Source organism: Pyrus communis, chromosome 7, assembly GCF_963583255.1.
Source record: "Pyrus communis chromosome 7, drPyrComm1.1, whole genome shotgun sequence".
In the NCBI taxonomy this organism is placed as follows: domain Eukaryota; kingdom Viridiplantae; phylum Streptophyta; class Magnoliopsida; order Rosales; family Rosaceae; genus Pyrus; species Pyrus communis.
In genome coordinates this window covers 9,168,082-9,187,582 of record NC_084809.1, presented here as the reverse complement: position 1 = coordinate 9,187,582, position 19,501 = coordinate 9,168,082, and the positions used below count along the sequence as shown (strand labels likewise).

Below are 19,501 nucleotides of genomic sequence, written 5' to 3'. Positions count from 1 at the left end.
GGCTACCTTGTCCTCTACAGCCGTCCTACCTACACACTAGGACGGCTACCTTGTCCTACCTACACACTTGTATCATGTATATATATCCTTGTAATCTTGTAGAGAAACACAATGAGAAAAAAAGCATTCTCTTCCATTTCTCTTCCATTTTCTCCACATTCACGTATCAATAACAAATATATTTTTTAGCCTACATACCGTTTTCTACAAATAGGGCTGCCAGCAGCTCGATTTGTTCTGATTACCCGTGTGAAAGAGTTACTTTCCCTCTCTCTTGGTGCCTGCAGTTTGTGTATTCTTTTCGATTCTTAGCCTTTCTGTTTTCCTAATCCATTCGTGTTTTCTGTGCCTAATTGCGTATTCTTTTCGGTCCCTAGTCTTTCTGTTTTCCTAATTCATTCGGGTTTCCTGTGCGTATTCACAACAAGCAGCTGGAGAAAACTTCCGTTGTACATGGAAAGCTCATAAATCTGAAGGCTCACTTCCTGAATCTGGCAGCTTTACCCTGCCTTGCTTTCCAAGTAACAATCATTTTATTCTCTTTGATATACACCTGACTGGCATTCCAAGAAGAAAAGAAGACAGAGAAGTTGTAATAACAGTGATATCATTAAAAAGAAAAATTTGAAGAAACTTCGCAGTTTCTCGGGCGAGCAACTAGCGTTCCAGAAACATCCCCCCACCAGTCGGGATTCTTCACGTACCAGTCCAATGTCTTCTTCAACCCATCCTCCCACGATGTCTGTTGGGACCATCCCAAGGCTTTCAGCTTCTCGTAATCTATGAAATATCTCTTATCATGAAAAGGCCTATCCTGCACAAACTTAATATGTGCATCTGGGTTCAAAGAGAAGTGTTGGCAAATTTCCCTAGCCACATCAATCAATCTCCTCTCTTTCTTCGTCCCGATGTTGTAGACACGGCCTACCTCACCCCTATGGAGAATGACTTCAAATGCCTCTGCGACATCCTCACAATAGAGATAACTTCTGACATTGGATCCATTTCCATAAATCGGAAGATGCTTCCCTTGCATAGCCAATAGAATAAATTTTGGAATCATCTTTTCAGGAAACTGATTGGGGCCGTAAACATTATTTCCTCTGGTCGTTATCACCGGCAATCCATATGAACGTCCATACGCCATAACAAGCATCTCCGCTCCAGCTTTAGTTGCAGAGTAGGGGTTTGTCGGAAGAAGCTGAGAAGCCTCATGATTTCCCACCACAGCATTCTCATCTGTCTCCCCATACACTTCGTCTGTGCTTACATGAATGAACCTTTTGATTTGACCAGTGACTTTGCATGCTTCTAAGAGAACTTGTGTACCGTAGACGTTGTTTTTAGTGAACTCAAAGCTGTTACCAAAAGAGTTGTCGACATGGGTCTGGGCTGCAAAGTGCATTATTGTATCAATGGACTCGTTGAGAAGAATTGAATTGACAAAGTCAGCACTGCAGATGTCTCCCTTGATAAACTTAAAGTTGGGTGACGAATGTGAAGGGTGAAGGTTTTTTAAATTTGAACAGTAATCAAGCTTGTCAAGGACCACAATCTTGTACTCGGGATAGTTCCGCATGAGCTGGTTGACAACATGGGAACCAATGAAGCCGGCAGCTCCAGTAATCAGGATGTTCCTTGGTTTGTACACATTCGCCATATCGATCCAAAAGTGTTCTACATAATTCAACACACAAAAGTTGACTCAGAATCCCAAAAACTTCGACTAAAAAAGAGTATGCTAACAAATGCAGGAAAAACAAGGTAATGTATTGGTAACTGACATGATTAAAAGAAACAAATCATCATCATACATGAGAAAAATGGAAATTCACGGGCATTATAAACTCGTTACTGAGGAGTTCGTGTGCTATAATTCATGACTAAGAATTTTTGAGACCTTCATCTCGCTTAGACCGCAAAGACATGTTCATTCTCCAATTGAAGCCACACAGACAAATAAAACAGGTCAACTGCTACATTATTATTTCCAGGGTAGATGAAAACACTACAAATCTAAAGTTGTTTTGCAAAGACAATGATTTAAACGAAACGAAAAACCGCCACTGATCTTCCTGACTTCATTCTCAAAGAGAAAAGAAGCATTTTACTTTCCAAACTAATTTTCCCAACAAGCAACCAGACCCAACATTGTGAACCGGATCCATGAAAAAATGCAGCACAAAACTGACCCAGATCGTAACCCAATATTCATAAAGCATAAAAATTACAACCCACATTGATTTTACTGGGCATTAACCCAATAAAGGACGATTAAATCCAAATTCTTTCATACAGTAGCAGGAGATCTGGATCTACGTTGAGGGAGTTTTCCCATAATTAACAGCTATTGACCTGTGATTAGTTAATTTAAACAACTTTAATTAGAGAAAACATGGAAACATTGAAGCTTTATTGCTTACAAGCTCTGGGTTGGAGTGGATCTTGAACTCAATTTACAGGCTTTTATCTTGTGCTGAATTTCACGACAGGGTGAAGACAAAAAGAGGGAGAGGATTTGAGGAGGCAACGGTTACTCTTTAACAAATTTTCCTACAACCTAAGAACTACTTTAACCCTTAAAGTAAATCTCAAAATTTACTTTCTATTCCCCCAAAAACACTCCAACCTTCGGCCTAAAATTGGATTACGGGCTCAAACTCAAAAATTGGCCAAATTTCGGCCAAAATTTGAATTTGGGTTAGTAGACTAGCCCATGTCTAATCGTGGATGCGCTCAATTTTTTTAAAACCACATGGGATTGATGCGCCATTTACAATTCCATGCCCCCACTTTTGGAAATAGCAAGGGGACACGCCCATGAGGGCATGTCGGGGAAGATATATGAGCCGAATGGCTCTTCATTTCATCTGACGGTGCAGAGTAACGGATTCCATCCAATGGTTCAGATTTAAACTTTGTTAATTTCTAATTTTATATTTATAAATTTATTGAATCCAATGGCTGATACGATCAAATCTAATGGTATAAAAAAAATCTAACAACCCAAACTTAAATCCGATGACTAAAGTAATTTGAAAAAATTATTTAACTCAAAATTCATCCAAATTTAGTGATTTTTTAATATTTATCAGAATTTAAATAATTTTTAGATTAAAATGTTCATAAAATTAAATTAGGATGGTGTAAATAATTTTTTTAAATTTACTTCAAAAAAATTAGCCTAAATCTATTTTTTAATAACCTTGGGATAAAAAATTTAGACCAGAAGAGTTGGAGCAGAAAAGTTGTTTCTTAGTTAAAACTTAAATTTTATGGGCTAAAAATTTTAGGTTTTACTCCAAGGGTTAGAGGTGGTCTAATAGACTTACTAATAATGTTGACATGACATTGCTGATGTGGAATATCACTCATTCATCTGAATCCTTTTGAGATCTGCCCTGGATCCCCTTTATGAGCCAACATGATCCTCACTAGATCATCTTTGTGAGGATCCTAGGAATTCGTGAATCGTGTGTGTTTGTCGTATATCGTGTAGTTAGTTTTTGTCAAATATTGTTTGTGTTTAATTTAAATAAGAAAATTTAAAATGAACGGACACGATTCACAAATTCTCAGGATCCTCACAAAGAGGATCCAGATTCCTTTACGAGGATCTTAGGTATCCTTACATCATATTTGTTCATCATACATTGTGAGACCAGTTTCAATAGTTATTTTTTGTATTTAATTTTAAATAAAAAATTTCATAATAATTTATGGCCGTACAATGTACCATGATAGGATGTGAAGAAGATCCTTCTAGATGGGATCCAAATCCCTTTTGGACTAGTTTTATTTACATGCTACCAACGCTTATGGAGAATGCTGTTGTGGGAGAACTATTTTCTGTGTTGGGAAATGACACACCCCAACCCAGATATCCAAATAACACCTGTATGGCACGTGCTGGCCGACACCCAGGGGTGACAAAAGCCATGAGTGTGTTATTATGTGAGGATATGAAAGAACGAGCAATTTAAAAATTATGCAAAATTATGCAAGAAACAACATTCACAATGAATATGCAACATTAAGAAGCAATAATAACAATACATTTAAGTTAAGCATGCACGAAACAAGGTATTCAACGATCATGAATATGTCCAAAGCATACTACTAAACGAAAGTGCTAGAGCAAGGTAAAACAACAAGTAACAATGATCATGAAAGGAATCCATACTCAAGTGGAGAGATCACGGGAAGGAGAGGAAAAAGGGTATCAGAAATGGGAAAAGGGACACCATGTGTCAACCATGTAGAGATCCAAAGTGGGGAAAAATCTTCACTTGCAAAATTACCAAATTGCCCTTATCGTTCAAAAATCATAGAAGCTTCATTTTAGCTCTAAACTCGATTCTAATCGCGCCTACGCGTTCATCTAGATGAGAGCTATGGAAATAAAATGAATGGAAAATCATAACATGTCCAAGGATGAAAGTAAATGAAAGTCACCCTTCCCGTCAATAGGGGTATTTTCATAATTTTACTAATTATAATGCAAATTTTGAAGTTGGTCGTTATAAGAAAATTGTCTGGTACATTAAGTGTAATAATATAGTTGGAAACTTAAAAAAAAAAAAATGCAACCAATTATATTATGACATTGATCCGGTACAAAATTTCTTTGGTTTGCAAGCTTAGATTATTGATTGCCATCATGCAATTGGGAAGAGGATCCTCTCTGGATCCAAATTGTGGGATCTTAGGGATTCTCACATCCTAGTCGTTCATCATACATCGTGCTGCCAGTTTTTGTCAAGTACTATTTGTACTTAATTTTAAATAAAAAAAAATATCAAATAATTTGTAACCACACAATACACAATAAATGACTAAAATATAAAGATCATTAGAATCCCCACAATTTGAATATGGATGGGATCCAAATCCATGCAATTGATTCTACAACGGCTGTTGCCGCGCAGTGTGCCACTTGTGGCGAGCTGCTAGCAAATGCTGTCCTCCAGCTTCTCAACTTCCATGGCTAATTAATCATCCATTCTCTTTCCTACTACCTCAAAAATCATTCCTTGTTCAGTCTAATTAACATATTAACAATTTCTAATGCAAATGAAATTAAGAAGAACGGTTTTGTTTCTAAAATTTCTCGGTGAAGAAATCGGGGGAAATGAGCTCCTTCCCAAATCAGTAATGAAAGAAAAGTACCACCAAATCGTAATTCTAATTAATCACAACTTACATAAGTTTGAAAATAATCCTCTCCGAATCATTTCCATTCGAATTCTGCAGACCAAATAATCTCAACTGTTCACGTAAAATTGTACGACTGAGATCACTTTTCCTCTTCAGCTGTATCACTCTTTCTCTTTCTTCCCAAATAAATTCTCTGTGGTTAATAAATTACCAAATAACTAGAATAAACGTTACTTTGAGATCAATTTTGTATGATACAATTTGTAAGTGCTAATATTTTTTTATCAAATCTTGGATATTAATAGTACCTTTCAGTGATCAAACGATAAAAGTTTAACTGAAATAGTTATGGGCCGTCATGGACTGAGACCAAAATTCGTCCCAAAAACCTATCAATCAAAGCCCATAGAAAGTGACCCACCACTCTCAGCCTTCAGGGCGGGTGTATTAACGGTGGTGTGGTATCCAACAACTGAAAAAAGCACACCAAATTCTCAGAGAAAGCTCGCTCCCAGAACTGGATCTGGACTTCTTCCCGGTACGTTTTAGCTGTTCCTTTTTCGACTTGTTTGGTTTCCGAGAAAATTCGAGGAAAACGAAATATTAGGAACAAGAATTTGTATGTTGCTTGCATGCTTTGATTCGACTCAAACAAAATGTTCTTTGTTTGGTGTTTTCCCCTGCATTTCCTCATCAAAGATTGTACCTTTAGAAAAGCATGTGATATTTCCAAGTCTATAGAAAATGTGGAATGCATAAATTTGAAGATTACTTAATTCATGATTAGTTGGACCTAATTGTGGCTTTAATCAAACTTAGGGTTAGAAAGGGGTTTATCAAGACTAGAGATTTAGCCTGTGTACCTTTAAGATAGCACTTGTACACTCGGTAAAGGATCCCGAAAAGTACTTAAGAAAAACTTTGAAGTTCCAAGATAAATGAAAACAATCGGCTTAAATGATCCTTGAAATTTTATTTACAGTATTCTATAAGGTTGCTCCATTTTTAGTTGTTTACAGTATGTGAAAGTGTGGTGACGATTTGATACGTGAAAAGTGAAAACCGGTTCTTGGTGATTTTTATGTAATGGACCTTATTTCTGTTTTCAGCTGTATATTTTCCATTGATTTAAAATGCTTTGATGGAGTAATTGTTGAGTTTGGCTTCGGTTGTTGCAGTCGTTATACTCTTAAGTTGTGGAATTGCTTATTGAATTACAATTGATTCTTATATATTCTCAACCGATGTTTTTGCTTTTAGTCAGCTTTTTGTAACTTTTGAAAACTTCATCTGAAGAATTTTCCCCAATATTTTGTATTCAGTAAGAATGTGGAAGCACGGAAACAAATCAAAGGCATGGAATGGGCCTCAAAACCGATGGGTCGCATTTCTCGCAGTATGTTTTACATTAGTTCTTCTAGTTTTCATATTGTCAGTTGGCAACACTGTCCCAAAGACCAGTTCATTACTTGGACTTCCAGAGGAAAAGTGGAATAGCTATGAGTCAGTGGTGCGGTTTTCTCCAACCTTAGAGTTTCCAAATGGAACAGAAGTAATATGGCAAATACCAGATTCGCCTAAAGCAGTTCTTTTTCTGGCGCATGGTTGCGGAGGTAGAGCTCCTCATTTTTGGGATAAATCTTCTCACTGCCCTGACTGCATTGGTTTGCCAGAGGAAAGGCTAATTGCTCTTAATTCTCTTGCCCGAAAGTTTGCTGTCATTACCATATCAAGTGTGGGGACATGCTGGACTATGGGGAAGGAGCTAATTAGAGTTAAAGATATTATCAGATGGTGGGTTGAGAAAAACAAGCTTGAAAAGCTTCCTCTTGTTGCTATGGGGGCCTCTTCTGGGGGATACTTTGTTTCTGTGCTTGCCACTGTGTTGAAGTTCAATAGTATTGCAATCATGATTGCCGAAGGGGTGTTTGATCGAGTCAAAATAGAAGAGAGCTATCCCCCAACCCTCTTCATGCACATGCCCAAAGATATAGTTAGGCAGCAAAAGATTGATGAGTACATGAAAGTTTTGAGAAATAAAGGTGTTGATGTTGCAGAGCTCAAATGCATGGAGTTCCCCTTGTCGCCACATCTCTTAGCTGATAGAATCCCAGGTCTTGATCAGTCTGTTTCTGCTAAGTTGTTTGAACTCTTCCGGCAAAAGGGTTTTATCGATGAGAATGGATATATGAAGAATGATGGCCGTAGAACACGTTGGAAAGAAGCTGTCAGAGAGAGTAAAATTATTTCTCTAGACAAGCATCTGGCCCATTACATCCAAGAGGAGTTAAATCTTGCATTTGCATATCATGAAATGACCAGCTTGCACTCTGACAGGATGTTTAAATGGTTTGAATCTCATATGAGGTAACTGCTTGCCAAATTCTCCCTTGCTTTGCCTGATTTGGTGGATCTGGCCCCAGCTTTGAAGTAATTTCAGTGCATGGCTTAGCACCAGCTTTTTGTTCAGTACTTGTTGCGGAAGGGATTTGAAAAAACACATCTTCAATTGTTCTTTTGGATTGAATCCGAAATCAATTGATTAGTTGTGAAGAAAAGGCTATGTTGAATTGGCTGATATGCTCGACAAGCTTGAGGTCGCACGATGAAGAGTATACGTGATAGATATACAGTATCGGTTAGGTCAACTGTAAACTTGGCTGCCCAATGTAATTGTAAATTAATCTTCCTATTACATTATTTGGAAGTAAGAAAGAATTATAAAAGTAGTTTTCTGTTCAATAAGATATTTGCTGGGATTCCAACATTTGTTAAGTTTTAGATGTGTAGATCTCTTCATTCACTTTGATCCTCTTTTCCTCTTATCTGAACAACCGATAACCAGTGGGAAAATAAGAGCATAAAAACTCGATAGCTGTTCTCATTACTGTACCCTGGTTGATCTTGAATGTCATTTGATTGACAAACCATGTAATCACAAGCATGAGATAGAGATGACCACCTATTTCTAGTTGTTCATGGAGAATTAGGGCTCGTTTGGGACTACTTTTGTAGGAAGTACTTTTGCTCGTTCTTTTGCTATATGTGCCTTGTTATAAACATGCCGAAATTTTTATTAAACATCCAAAGAAAATTATTATGTGCATGTTGCAACTAATGCTTGTTGTACCGAGGGAACATGTTTAGCGTTCGAATCATAGTGTCCATCTTTGTATATTGAGGCATTAGAAAGGTCTTCTGAAGCTTACCAGGAGGAACATAGAAACAGATGCATCTTGGGACAGGCATCCGTAGGTTGCACAAGGAAATATCAGAAGTACAACACTTTAAGTAAGTAGAGGATGGCATTTAGTTGTCTTGTTCCCCAGAAGATTTAAAAACTTACATACACTTTCTAGGTTGGGCAATGGATGATAACTCAACTGCTATCATAAAATCATTACTACAAGTATCACATTGCAGTTAATTGTATGTACACTTAAAACTTTCCTCATGGCATACAAAGTATTTTAACTGTCGATTTTACTTATTTCTCTATTTTCTCTCTCTGTTGTCACCCGTCCCCTCCTCCGTCACCGCTCCTCTTCCTCCACCCCTCCCCCAATCTTGACGGGAAAACTCTCCGTGGACGGTTCCATGGGCCGTTCATCTCTCTCTCTTTCTCTCTCTCTCTCTCTCTCTCTCTCTCTCTCTCTCTCTCTCTCTCTCTCTCTCTCTCTCTGTGCCACCAAACAAACACTATTAGATTTAAGGTAGTGGGTGAGTTAGAGTACGCTGTTATGGGGTAGGAAATTGAAAATATGTGGACAACAATGGTGCCACTCTTGTTTTTTGGCCCTTTAACGTATATCATACATTTCCTTTTTGTTAGTTTGGTAGGTATCCATTTATTATGATGTTTAGTCCTTCATTGTACCATTAAGTACATGTAATACCTTAGGCTTGCTTTGAGTTTGATGCATTTAACTCAAATTTCATTTATATATGATCTTTGTCACCCATTCAGCTCACACAATGTTTTGTGTTGTTTGTATTGTGTGCTTTTTCACATAATTATGTACCATAATATTTGCTTTAACTTGGACTACACATTTGACCAAGACTAGCTTTTGTAACGTTTTGTTTGTGAATTAATGAATTGTTATTTGGTTAAAAAAGAACTTACATGACACGAATATACTGCAAATGTGACATCTTGTGACAATGAAATAAAGATTTGTGTAACTTTTTACCCGCATATTCTTATTTAATTGGCACAGGACGCCATGGTGTACCTATGCCATTCCCCTAGTTCAAATACTTTTTGCTTAGTTTAGCTGGATGTGTCCTACTTTTAAACATTATATTATGCTGAGAAAAGTTTAAACATGACATTTAAGAGGGGACCAAGCAAAGCTATATCTTATCAATCTTTTTGGCCTTAACAACAGTAATTTCCCATTCAATTACCTTAATCCCAAGTTATTGGTTATCCCATCTTTAACCTCCTCAATCAAAAGTGGAGTTGGTGATATAGTTTTTGTTTGACAAAACGGGTATTCTAATCTAACCCCCATGTGGAGGGGGATTTGAACTTGGGTGACCTAACTAGCTGGCCTAACTCACGTATGCAACTTAGTGATCCATTTAGAAGGGGAAGAGAACTAGGATTTGTGCAAGATTGAAAGTTTTGTTATATTTCTTCTCCCTGTTACAGTTTCCTGGCAGTTTTATTTCTGCTATGTTCTTGTGCTTGCGTTTTCATCTTCTACAGACATCCTTCGGGTATGATTAGCATGCGAGTTAAGATGTCATTAGGATTAGGAAACTGATTACAACTTAGAGATTTCATGCTTTTACTCAACAAAAAATAGTCCGTACTGATAATTTAAACGGTGATCCTTACATATTTTCTTTTCTGCAACACGAAAGACGCGTTCAGGAGTATGAGCTGCAGAGGTAGTACTATAGTCTTATTAACTTGTAATTTTTACCTGAACTTCATCTACTTTCCATAAATTAAACATTGTCATGTCGTTTTCACATTAATTATCTAAAGTTTGGGATTCGTTTTGGCACTTGTAGCACTGTTGCCTCTATTTATGCTGCATGAGATATGAAAATAAATCTTGAATTATATTTAATTAAAAATGAATTAAGATGATATAAAATAAGAAATAAATAAATTTAAACCAAAGTATGCGTCATCTTAACATGCTGTAGCACTGCAAATTTGATTAGAAACTAAGAACGTAACGTTCAAGAACAATAACAAACACACACTCTGAAGCCTCTCTTAAGTAGTCTTAGATATAAGTATTTAAACAACTCATAAAGATCAACTTCGAAATTTAATTAAATGAAGCAAATGATGATTGTGAATGAGATCAGGCTCTTGGCTTGAGTTTTCCTTCGTTGGCAAGCTTGAAAACGCGGGCTTGAGTCGCTGCAGCCTTGTTCGATCCCAGTGCTCTGACGAAGCTGTCCCTGACTTGGTTGGTGGTGAAGTGGAACCTGTTATCCACCATGGCATTCAGCAAGGCAGCAGTTCCTTGTCTGTAGAGCTCTCCTAGCCCGTCGGTGCGGGTGTTTGAAAGGGCCTGCGGGAGGCTCATGATGCCGGATCCGATCCCTGGAAGACTAGACACACCAAAAGAGTGGCCCAAATTTCCCCACCAGCCCAACAGACCCCATATCAGTGTTGGGTGGCTCCTCCAGTAGCTGCAAAACATGGTAACAATTTTTGTGATTAGAGATGGAAGTGAAGTTATGTATATGTAACATTTTTGGATATGATCGTTTTATTATCTACAATATTTGGTACATTTTCAATATTTAGTTGATATTGAATCGAATTTTCAACCAAATATCAGTAATGTGCCAAATACTATAGTATGATATTCGTTACCAGCTAATCACTGCTTATTATGTAAATCGGTTACTTACTTGCATGTGAAGGGTGGAAGGGAGTTGGGGTCAGGAAGAAAAGGTGGAGTGGGAATAGTTGGGGTGTTCGGGTCAGTTGGTGGGGTTCCAATGACTGGGATTGGGGGGCTCACAATGACTGGGGTGGGAGGGGTACCGATTATTGGTGTGGTTGGGGGGCTGCCGCCATAAGTTGGTGGCGGAGAGTGGTAGTAGCCACCACCGCTTGGAGTGGATGGAGTAGGGTTGTGGTGTGCTGGTGGGGTGCCACAGTTGGAAGGTGGTGATGGTGTAGGGTTGTGGCTTCCGCCACCTCCATGAGAGGGCGGGCTGTGAGAGCCGCCACCGTGTGATGGTGGGCGGGAAGGAGTTCCGTGTGAACCTGCATTAGTAGGAGAGATCATGAGAACACATATTAGTGCATGCTATGACATAATATCAACTGTGAGAGAGAGAGAGAGAGAGAGAGAGACCTCCAGGGGGGCTGCCAGAGTGGGGGTCTGGTGGAGAGTAGTAGGTCTTCTGGTCTTGAACAGCGGAGGACCTGACAGGGATGATCAAGTTCTGGGAGAGCAACCCAGCAACCAAAGTCCATAGGAACAAAGAGGTTGCATTTCTTCTCACTCTCCCCATTTTTGTCTAGTTACTTGGAAGAGCAAGAAATTAGAAATTAGGGAGAAGCAGAAGGAACGAAGGATGGTGCAGTAACTGTAGGGAGGGGGAAGAGGGTGAATATATAAGGGTAGATAGGGGAGAAGTTAATATTAGCAGGTGAGGGAGTATTGTGGTTAGTTGATGTGTTGCAGGTGCATTTACTCCTATTTACTCTCTTGTGTTTCTTACACACATGGTATCAACTTCTGAAGTTGCTAGCTTACGCTTTTGAGATGCATACCAATACCATAATCTATCACTCACTCACTCACTCATGGGCAATGACATATAATATTGGTTATGATCTGGACAGATTATATTAGTTGGACTAGAGAGCTAATTGCTTTTATCTTTCTTTACATGATATTATATTTGTTCCAAGAAGAAGCATACATCTTGTGTAAACTGTAAGAGATTTAAGTACTGCAGAGAAGGAACATAAAGAAGACACAGGTTTTTGGTTGAATTTTGGATGATTTCCATTGATCTGAGTACATGGTATTTATGCAGTTTTTACAGAGGCTTTACAATCGTTGACAATTTGCACAAGGAAACAACTCAAACATTTACGTAAATCAGGAAGCATAATAAAACAAATGAATGTGATTACGAAATCATCTTTTGTACTTCATGTCCTGATGAGCATGATTCTCTCCATATCAAACTAGAGGATTTCCATAACATGAGTACACTATCATGAAGCGTCTTGTGTCACTAATACAAAGATACTAGTAAAGTTTCTTTTCATATGGCATTATCTGATTGACATAAGACGTCACAACAATAGTATACTTGTGCCAACTTTAATTGTGCCACATGAAAGTTGTTCTCCTCAAGCTGGCTTGTTTATGAATTCAAACGATATTCTTATCTAATATAAATTAAGTTGAGTGAGATTTGAACGTAGGTGTAATAGACGAGCACATTGCTCTAACCTGCTTAGCTATCCTCTAATCTTCTTACTTTGCTATTTAAGATAAAAAAAAAAAAAAAAAAAACCCTGGATAGAACTTGAACCCAATTTGAGTTAATCTCCAAAATCAATTCATCAATTTCCAATGTCATTGTCCTTGTATAAAAAACTTGAACTAGGATAAGCTCATCCTGGTCCATATTCAACGTGAATGGATATTGTGATAAATATAAGATTATGTATTTAATTACAATTTGGTCCATGAGGTTGCTTCAAAACTAGTGGAGCTCTACCTATAAATTCATGTAAATTGCGATGGGCCACATGAAAGATTGCTAAAGTGCTTTTCACATCCATCTCTACCATTTTCATATTTGTGAGTTGGAAAATTGGAAACCATTTAATTCATTTGCATGAAGATCTTTGTGATGTTGTTGGATAAGGAAATTAAAACTGGACCAACACCTTGTCGGGTATCACATTTTTGAAGAGTTGGTCATGGTTTCATGCAAATTCCCCACTTTGGTCCGCATATAAATTTTTAGCTAGCTAGCTCAACACATTGCAGTGGATGTTGTAACTAGGAAAATGTATATGTTAAAGGTATGGTACATAATATTTGTTTTCAACAAGTATGGTACATGTGTGTAATAGATGGCAATGACTAAAATTGAGAGAGAGAGAGAGAGAGAGAGAGAGAGAGAGAGAGAGATGAAATGGGCTCTGTCTCAAACTTAATGAGATCTACAGAGAAGCCGGTGAGATTGCACAAATGTGTTGGGTGGGGGGAGTAAAGAAGACAGCAAAGTAGGGTATTGTTTTAGGGTTTTGCAAATGAATTGCTCTTTCAAGTTTAAAATCCATCTTTGAGCATAAAAAGTTTGAGAAAAATTAATGAAAATAACTGGAAAATTTTGAGTTTTGACAATAAAGAACAAATAAAGGATAAAGTAAATAGTACCATGATTAACTTTTTAGTGTAAAAATATGGTTTTTCTTTAAGTGAACAGTACCGAAAACTTTTCGTTAAAGTTCCCTTAAGTTTAAGCACATGGAAGAACAAGAACCAAAATTCTATTATGCGTTTGATCTTTGGTCATTGAGAGTGATGAGATTTTATCTCAAGTTTTCAGCCAAAGTTTGATGGCCGTGTAAGATGAGAGATTTTGTAGTGTAATCAGCATACAAGGTGATACACTACGTATCATTATATAAATAGTGGGGTGTGTGTGTTAAAAAGTTAATAGCTTAAAAAATTAAATTTCCTACCACTTACATAAAAACATGTGATGTACCACTCGTGTTTCCGCCACGATAAAAAATTTCTTGTGTAAGAGAGACAGCTTGGCCAATGAGGATTCTGAGTTGTCACACATTTAGAGAAGGGTAACAGTGAACTGTGAAGAGCCCAAATTTAAATTGAGCAGCAGTGATGGATAAATGGCAAGGCCTATGAAGCTAGCTAGTAGCTACTACCTTAGCTAGAAACCGTATGAGCTTTCATGCGAATTGAAATAGTAATAGGGTTTTTGGTGGCAGTTGAAAGCATTAATCCCATAAAACTCTTCTAGCTATTTCAACACCTCTGGTTGGTTTTGCCTCACATTTTGAGACTCCCAACGGCATTTTTTAGCCATCAAACCCCAAATTTATGATTGTTTATTTCAGGTTGGAAAACACTACAAAACTTCTGTCTCTCCTTCTAGGAGAGTATATTCTCGTATGTTGAGGCTCTACATATTGAAATGGGTTGGCAAACAAGTTTGGGCGAGATAAACTTCACTAACGTTATCTGAATGGAGCAACTTTCACATTAATAATACCAAAATACATAGGTAATTTTTGTAAGAAATTCCCTACATATGACAAGAGTCGGACACCCATACCGAATTTCAAATGAGTCAAAGAACAATGGGTTTGACCAATGCTATCAATAAAACAATCAAGGTTATTGATATAACCTAATCATTTTAAGCCAAAAGACTAATTTGCTACGTTATAGAATCAGTTTTGCATGACCCAGACCTTTCCTGGAATTCCCATTACGATCCCCTTTGGTTTTCTTGTAAGAGGAGAGGGGTTTTCATTGTCCCTCTAGCATACAAGTGATACTTCTGTGGAGTTTTCTAGCTCAACACATTGCGGTGAATGTTGTAGCTAGAAAAATGTATATGTTAAAGGTATGGTATACAATATTTTTTTTCAACGAGTATGGTACATGTGTGTAACAGATGGCAATGATTAAAATTGAGCAAGAGAGAAAGAGAGAGAGAGAGAGAGCGCGCTTGGCTGCAAATATTATAAATAAACTCAGGTCCCAATTCGTTTTTGCCACGGAAATATGAATTTACTGCCGCTTCTTCTGTTCTGTGTGCAAAAGTCCAAAACTCTGAATCCCTTCAAATAAATGTGGTTAATAATTTGGGAAAAGGATCCGGATCCTCTTTGTGGAGATCCGAGGAATCAATCAATCATGTTCGTTTATCGAACATTATATGATCAGTTTTCGTTAAGTATTATTTATATTATTTTTTAAATATTAAATTTGAAATGATTTCTTACCACACAATATACGATAAACGAATATAATTGATTAATCATTCGAACCTCCACAAAGAGAATCCAAACACGATCCTTTTCCATTAATTTGTACCAGCAACTGCTACAACAACTGACACCCTCTCAAACTACATATTTGGATCTCCTCAGAACATATGTATGTGTATGCATAGTATGGATGGGTTCTTGGTTTCGGATGTGCTCAAAACCTTATTTACTAGCTACTGTACTAACACTATGGCTACACGATCAATGGAGGATCGATGCAAACTCAAACTAATCTGAATCACTGATCATGTCGGATCTTGCAAGATGCGTAACTCATATTCACAATGCGTCAACATAAACATTTTTTAAGAATGTAAATCTAGAAAGAGAACATTTCTCTCGGTTTATATACACTAGCCTTCATGCATGCTTTCACACGCGTGAAAAAGATTTTTTTTGAATTATGGCATACTATGTGTGACTTACACATTTTAAATTTATTTATATGCGTGAATTGCTTCAATATATTTTTTATGACAAAAAGAAAGTCAAATATTTGGACTAATTACAATGGGAATTAAAGAGAAATTAGAACAAAAAGTAGAGAAAAAAAATTGCTAAAATAAATTAATTATTTGATAACTAATTGAATCATATTATTATGTGCGTGCGAAAGACCTTTTTTTATAACCGACACTACATTATTATTGTTTGTTTAAAAAAACAATCATTTGATAACTAATTGAATTACATTATTATGTGTGTGCGAAAGATCTTTTTTTATTGAATCACATTATTGCTAGTCTATTGTGAGATACTAGTTATAAAATAAATAAATAAATAAACCAATGTGCAAAAAAATTAATTATTAAAAAACACTATTTATATGATAAAGATACTCCTGCATTATTTGATGCATTATATTGGGTTGCTTTTGAACTTTTTTGTCCAAAAGCTTTTGATGAAGCCGTGACATCAAATTGGGGCGTTGGCTTTATATACACAGAAGATTAACCTATCTTATCTTCCATATTGGAGGATCATGCATTCTGCATGGCTAACAAATGGGTTATATTATATCATTTCGTGGTGTGCGTGTATATATGATCCACAAATTTTAGGAATAATATTCCACACATAGATCCACAAACGTGGTCCCTAACATTTCCGTGCTTAATTTATGCATGAGGCATGCCCTTAGCACGATGATAAATAGCGTTGGTTTGACCACTCTTTGCTGCATACATATAATACGCCATATATACACAAATGAAACTAGTTATTAAATTATATTGATTATGAAGGAGACATTAAAAAGCCAATAAAAGCGCACTAAGTTGCATTTGTGTATTGCTTATTGTTGGTTTTGTGTCACTCAAATTCTATTTTTATGTAAAAGTTTGTAACAAGTTTGATTTATGCATTAATCTGACATTATTGTGAAGCAGTTCTAATGTGAAAAGTTCCAGTGTCTCTTCTTATACTTTTCTTAATATTGTTATCTAGGGTGAGAGGCTAAACTAAAATGCACAATGGTTTGTAATAATTTGGTACTGAACTCAGCATTATAAGAGTCGAACTTAAAACCGTATTGTCAATGACCAATATCTCTTGTTGTTAAAATCAACAATCATGAGAGATTGAAAGGATTCCACGGTTTCATCATGTGTTAGTCAATCTTCATCCTCGTATCAACAACCCTACCAGATTTTTTGGGATTGCTTTTCTGATTAAAAACTTAAGAAGCATGAGATTTTCTGATGATTTATTATTATCGTATGTCATTCTCTGGGCCAGTGGACTTGTGATCCTCACATGCAGCCTCTGGTCGGTCACCCATTTCGAAAATATGTGAAACTTCACGTTTATTCGACGTAACGGGAAGATCTGAGCTGTTGATTTGGGATAACATCGACCTAGGGCGGTTTACGATTTCATGATTGGTTGACTTTTCTGAAAAAAGTCATGCGGTTTGACTTTCTGGTTTTTTTTTCTTTTACAGAACAAAATCAATTTGCTCACCTGATACCACATTATTATTAGAACTAAAAAAATTTCCAACTTTTTAGTCCATGAAATCATCAATGGCTAATGAAATTAGCAGTCTTTCATTTTGTTTCTTCTGTTGCTTTGCTGCAATGGTCTTTTTCATCGTTTGCTTGCGGTGCAAGAAACACACTAACACATGTGGAGCCAAAAATAATCACAAGACGACACGTGGATTTTTGGTAAAAAGGACAAAGTTACCCCTAAAACACACCGGTTGTCTTATGCGCGAGCAATGGACAATCATTCTTTAATCAAGCCAAGAGTGTCCAAAATAGGTAACAAATTCCAAATTATCTCATCCATCCTCATCTTAGATAATTACTTCATAACCTACAAATTATTCCATGTAAATGGAGATTAAGTGGCTAATTAATGGATTAATTCCTAATTAATCCATTAATCACCAATTAAATCACCCATTTTCACACAAAAAACCTCTAAGGGCCACCTGTATTCCCTATATATATGACCCTATTTTCTCTAAAAAGTGAAGTCCACACTCTGGTAAAACTCCAAAAATTCTCCAAATAATTTTTCTCTCTAAATTCTAACGTTGGCATCGGAGGTTCTTCGGCCAACCCCCCCCCCTCCCCCAATTCATCGTGGGCGCGTGAGGCTCTTGGCCTTAAGCTAAGGTGTTAATTGTTTTGTAGGTGCAATTTTGTCCAAGATCAAGAAGGCGGAAATTTGCATCCACAACACGAACAAGAAAAGACTGCCACCAGGCAAGATGGGGCCTCCTTGGGTAGGCCAGACAATGGAGTTCTATGAAGCTCAACGGAAGAACAGTTTGTTTGATGATTTCATCCAACCCCGGATTGCGAAATATGGCAAAATCTTCACTACACATAATCACCAACTGTGATTGTAAATGGAGCCAATGCTAACAAGTCTCTGTTGTCCAATGAGTTCAAGTTGGTGGTGAGCTCGTGGCCTTCGACTTCCGTTCAGCTGATGGGAAAGGACTCCATCATGGAAAAGCAAGGGGAGAGGCACCGCTGCCTTCGCAGGCTTATAGGCGAGCCTTGGCCAAGCGGGGCTAGAGACTTTAGTGCCCAAAATATGCAACTCTGTGCAGTTGCATTTGGACATAAAGTGGAAAGGCCAGGACAAAATTAGCCTCTACCGTTCGACGAAAATCTTGACGTTTACTCTAGTGTTTGAGTGCTTCTTGGGGATCGATGTGGAGGCAGAGATGTTGGGAACATTTGAGAGAGTTTTGGAAAGGGTTTTTGCAGTGCAGGTTCAGATTCCTGGTTCAAGGTTTGGAGAGTAAAGAAAGCGAGGGTGGAGATAGACAAAATGCTGGTTGAAGTACTAAGAGAGAAGAGGGTGCAAATGGAAGGAAATCTAGAAGAAGAAGAATAGCAGGGAGTAGCGTTGCTTTCTCGATTGGTGGCTAGTACGATTCGCAGAGGAATCACCGAAGAGGAGGTTGTTGTGGCTTTGCTTGTTTTTGCAGCACATGATACTACTTCTTTTGCCATTGCCATGACCTTCAAAATGTCGGCTCAGCATCCATGTTTCCATAGTGTTCTACTCAAAGGTATGTAACATTTGATGCAGTCCAATTTCATCGATTTTAATTGCGAACATATTGGTGAGTTGCATTTTTTTTTTTATCAGAACATGCTGAGATAATGAGAAGCAAAGGGCTAGGTGAAAATCTGACACAGGATGACAAAAAGAAGATGAAGTATACCTGGCAGGTTGCTTGTGAAAGCATACGGCTCTTCCCTCCCATCTTTGGCTCTTTCAGGAAAGCCATTGCTGACATTGAGTATGAAGGATTCACCATTCCCAGAGGATGGAAGGTACACGCCGTCTGCTTTGCTCCATACAATTTTATTCCAGTTTTCACTTACAGAGCTTGGACTAATTTATATTGGTTAATTTTATGCAGGTGTTGTGGACAACGTATGGAACGCATTACAACTCCGAATATTTTCAAGATAATCTGAGTTTCAATCCAAGTCGGTTTGAAAAGTCTGTACCACCGTATGTGTTCCTTCCATTCAGGGGGAGGGCCGAGAGTGTCTGCAGGGTACCAACTGGCCAAGTTGAACATCCTCATCTTCATGCATTTCATTGTTACTCGTTATAATTGGTCTTTGCTCTATCCCGATGAGCCTATAACCATGGATCCCCTTCAATTCCCTTCCAATGGAATGCCTATAAAAATTACCCCAAAGTTGCCCTGAAGCAAAAATTTGCAAATCAATGCATAAATGCAAGCAAACTCACAGTATCCGAAGATTTAAGCGGCGAAGTCTGGTTTTCTGAATCAGTTTCCCATCCCATTAGATGTGAAGACTG

The 19,501-nt window shown here is 37.5% G+C and overlaps 3 protein-coding genes and 1 pseudogene across 3 annotated transcripts; 2 read left to right on the top strand and 2 right to left on the bottom strand.

Moving 5' to 3' along the window:
* Positions 1 to 215: 215 nt before the first annotated feature.
* Positions 216 to 2,545, bottom strand: LOC137741040 (trifunctional UDP-glucose 4,6-dehydratase/UDP-4-keto-6-deoxy-D-glucose 3,5-epimerase/UDP-4-keto-L-rhamnose-reductase RHM2-like). The gene is made up of 2 exons (XM_068480847.1): positions 2,424 to 2,545; positions 216 to 1,677 (listed from the first exon to the last, which is right to left on the bottom strand). Exon 2 carries the CDS (start codon positions 1,658 to 1,660, stop codon positions 611 to 613), a length of 1,050 nt encoding a protein of 349 aa, XP_068336948.1. The 5' UTR covers positions 1,661 to 1,677; positions 2,424 to 2,545; the 3' UTR covers positions 216 to 610.
* A 3,065-nt stretch (positions 2,546 to 5,610) lies between these two features.
* On the top strand, positions 5,611 to 7,924 carry LOC137740303 (uncharacterized). Its single transcript, XM_068480164.1, has 2 exons — positions 5,611 to 5,695; positions 6,480 to 7,924. Exon 2 carries the CDS (start codon positions 6,485 to 6,487, stop codon positions 7,526 to 7,528), a length of 1,044 nt encoding a protein of 347 aa, XP_068336265.1. The 5' UTR covers positions 5,611 to 5,695; positions 6,480 to 6,484; the 3' UTR covers positions 7,529 to 7,924.
* Positions 7,925 to 10,304: 2,380 nt separating this feature from the next.
* Positions 10,305 to 11,732, bottom strand: LOC137741056 (protodermal factor 1-like). The gene is made up of 3 exons (XM_068480864.1): positions 11,496 to 11,732; positions 11,044 to 11,404; positions 10,305 to 10,818 (listed from the first exon to the last, which is right to left on the bottom strand). Exons 1-3 carry the CDS (start codon positions 11,653 to 11,655, stop codon positions 10,485 to 10,487), a joined length of 855 nt encoding a protein of 284 aa, XP_068336965.1. The 5' UTR covers positions 11,656 to 11,732; the 3' UTR covers positions 10,305 to 10,484.
* A 5,685-nt stretch (positions 11,733 to 17,417) lies between these two features.
* On the top strand, positions 17,418 to 19,386 carry LOC137740515 (taxadiene 5-alpha hydroxylase-like; annotated as a pseudogene).
* Positions 19,387 to 19,501: the final 115 nt, after the last annotated feature.

What these genes read in the sequence shown, in the direction of transcription:
- LOC137741040 (XM_068480847.1), bottom strand. Translation starts at nt 1,660, where the DNA reads ATGGCGAATGTGTACAAACCAAGGAACATCCTGATTACTGGAGCTGCC.
- LOC137740303 (XM_068480164.1), top strand. Translation starts at nt 6,485, where the DNA reads ATGTGGAAGCACGGAAACAAATCAAAGGCATGGAATGGGCCTCAAAAC.
- LOC137741056 (XM_068480864.1), bottom strand. Translation starts at nt 11,655, where the DNA reads ATGGGGAGAGTGAGAAGAAATGCAACCTCTTTGTTCCTATGGACTTTG. An exon ending in CTCTGGCAGCCCCCCTGGAG is followed by an intron (nt 11,405 to 11,495) that starts GTCTCTCTCTCT and finishes CTACTAATGCAG; the next exon opens with GTTCACACGGAACTCCTTCC. An exon ending in CTTCCACCCTTCACATGCAA is followed by an intron (nt 10,819 to 11,043) that starts GTAAGTAACCGA and finishes CATGTTTTGCAG; the next exon opens with CTACTGGAGGAGCCACCCAA.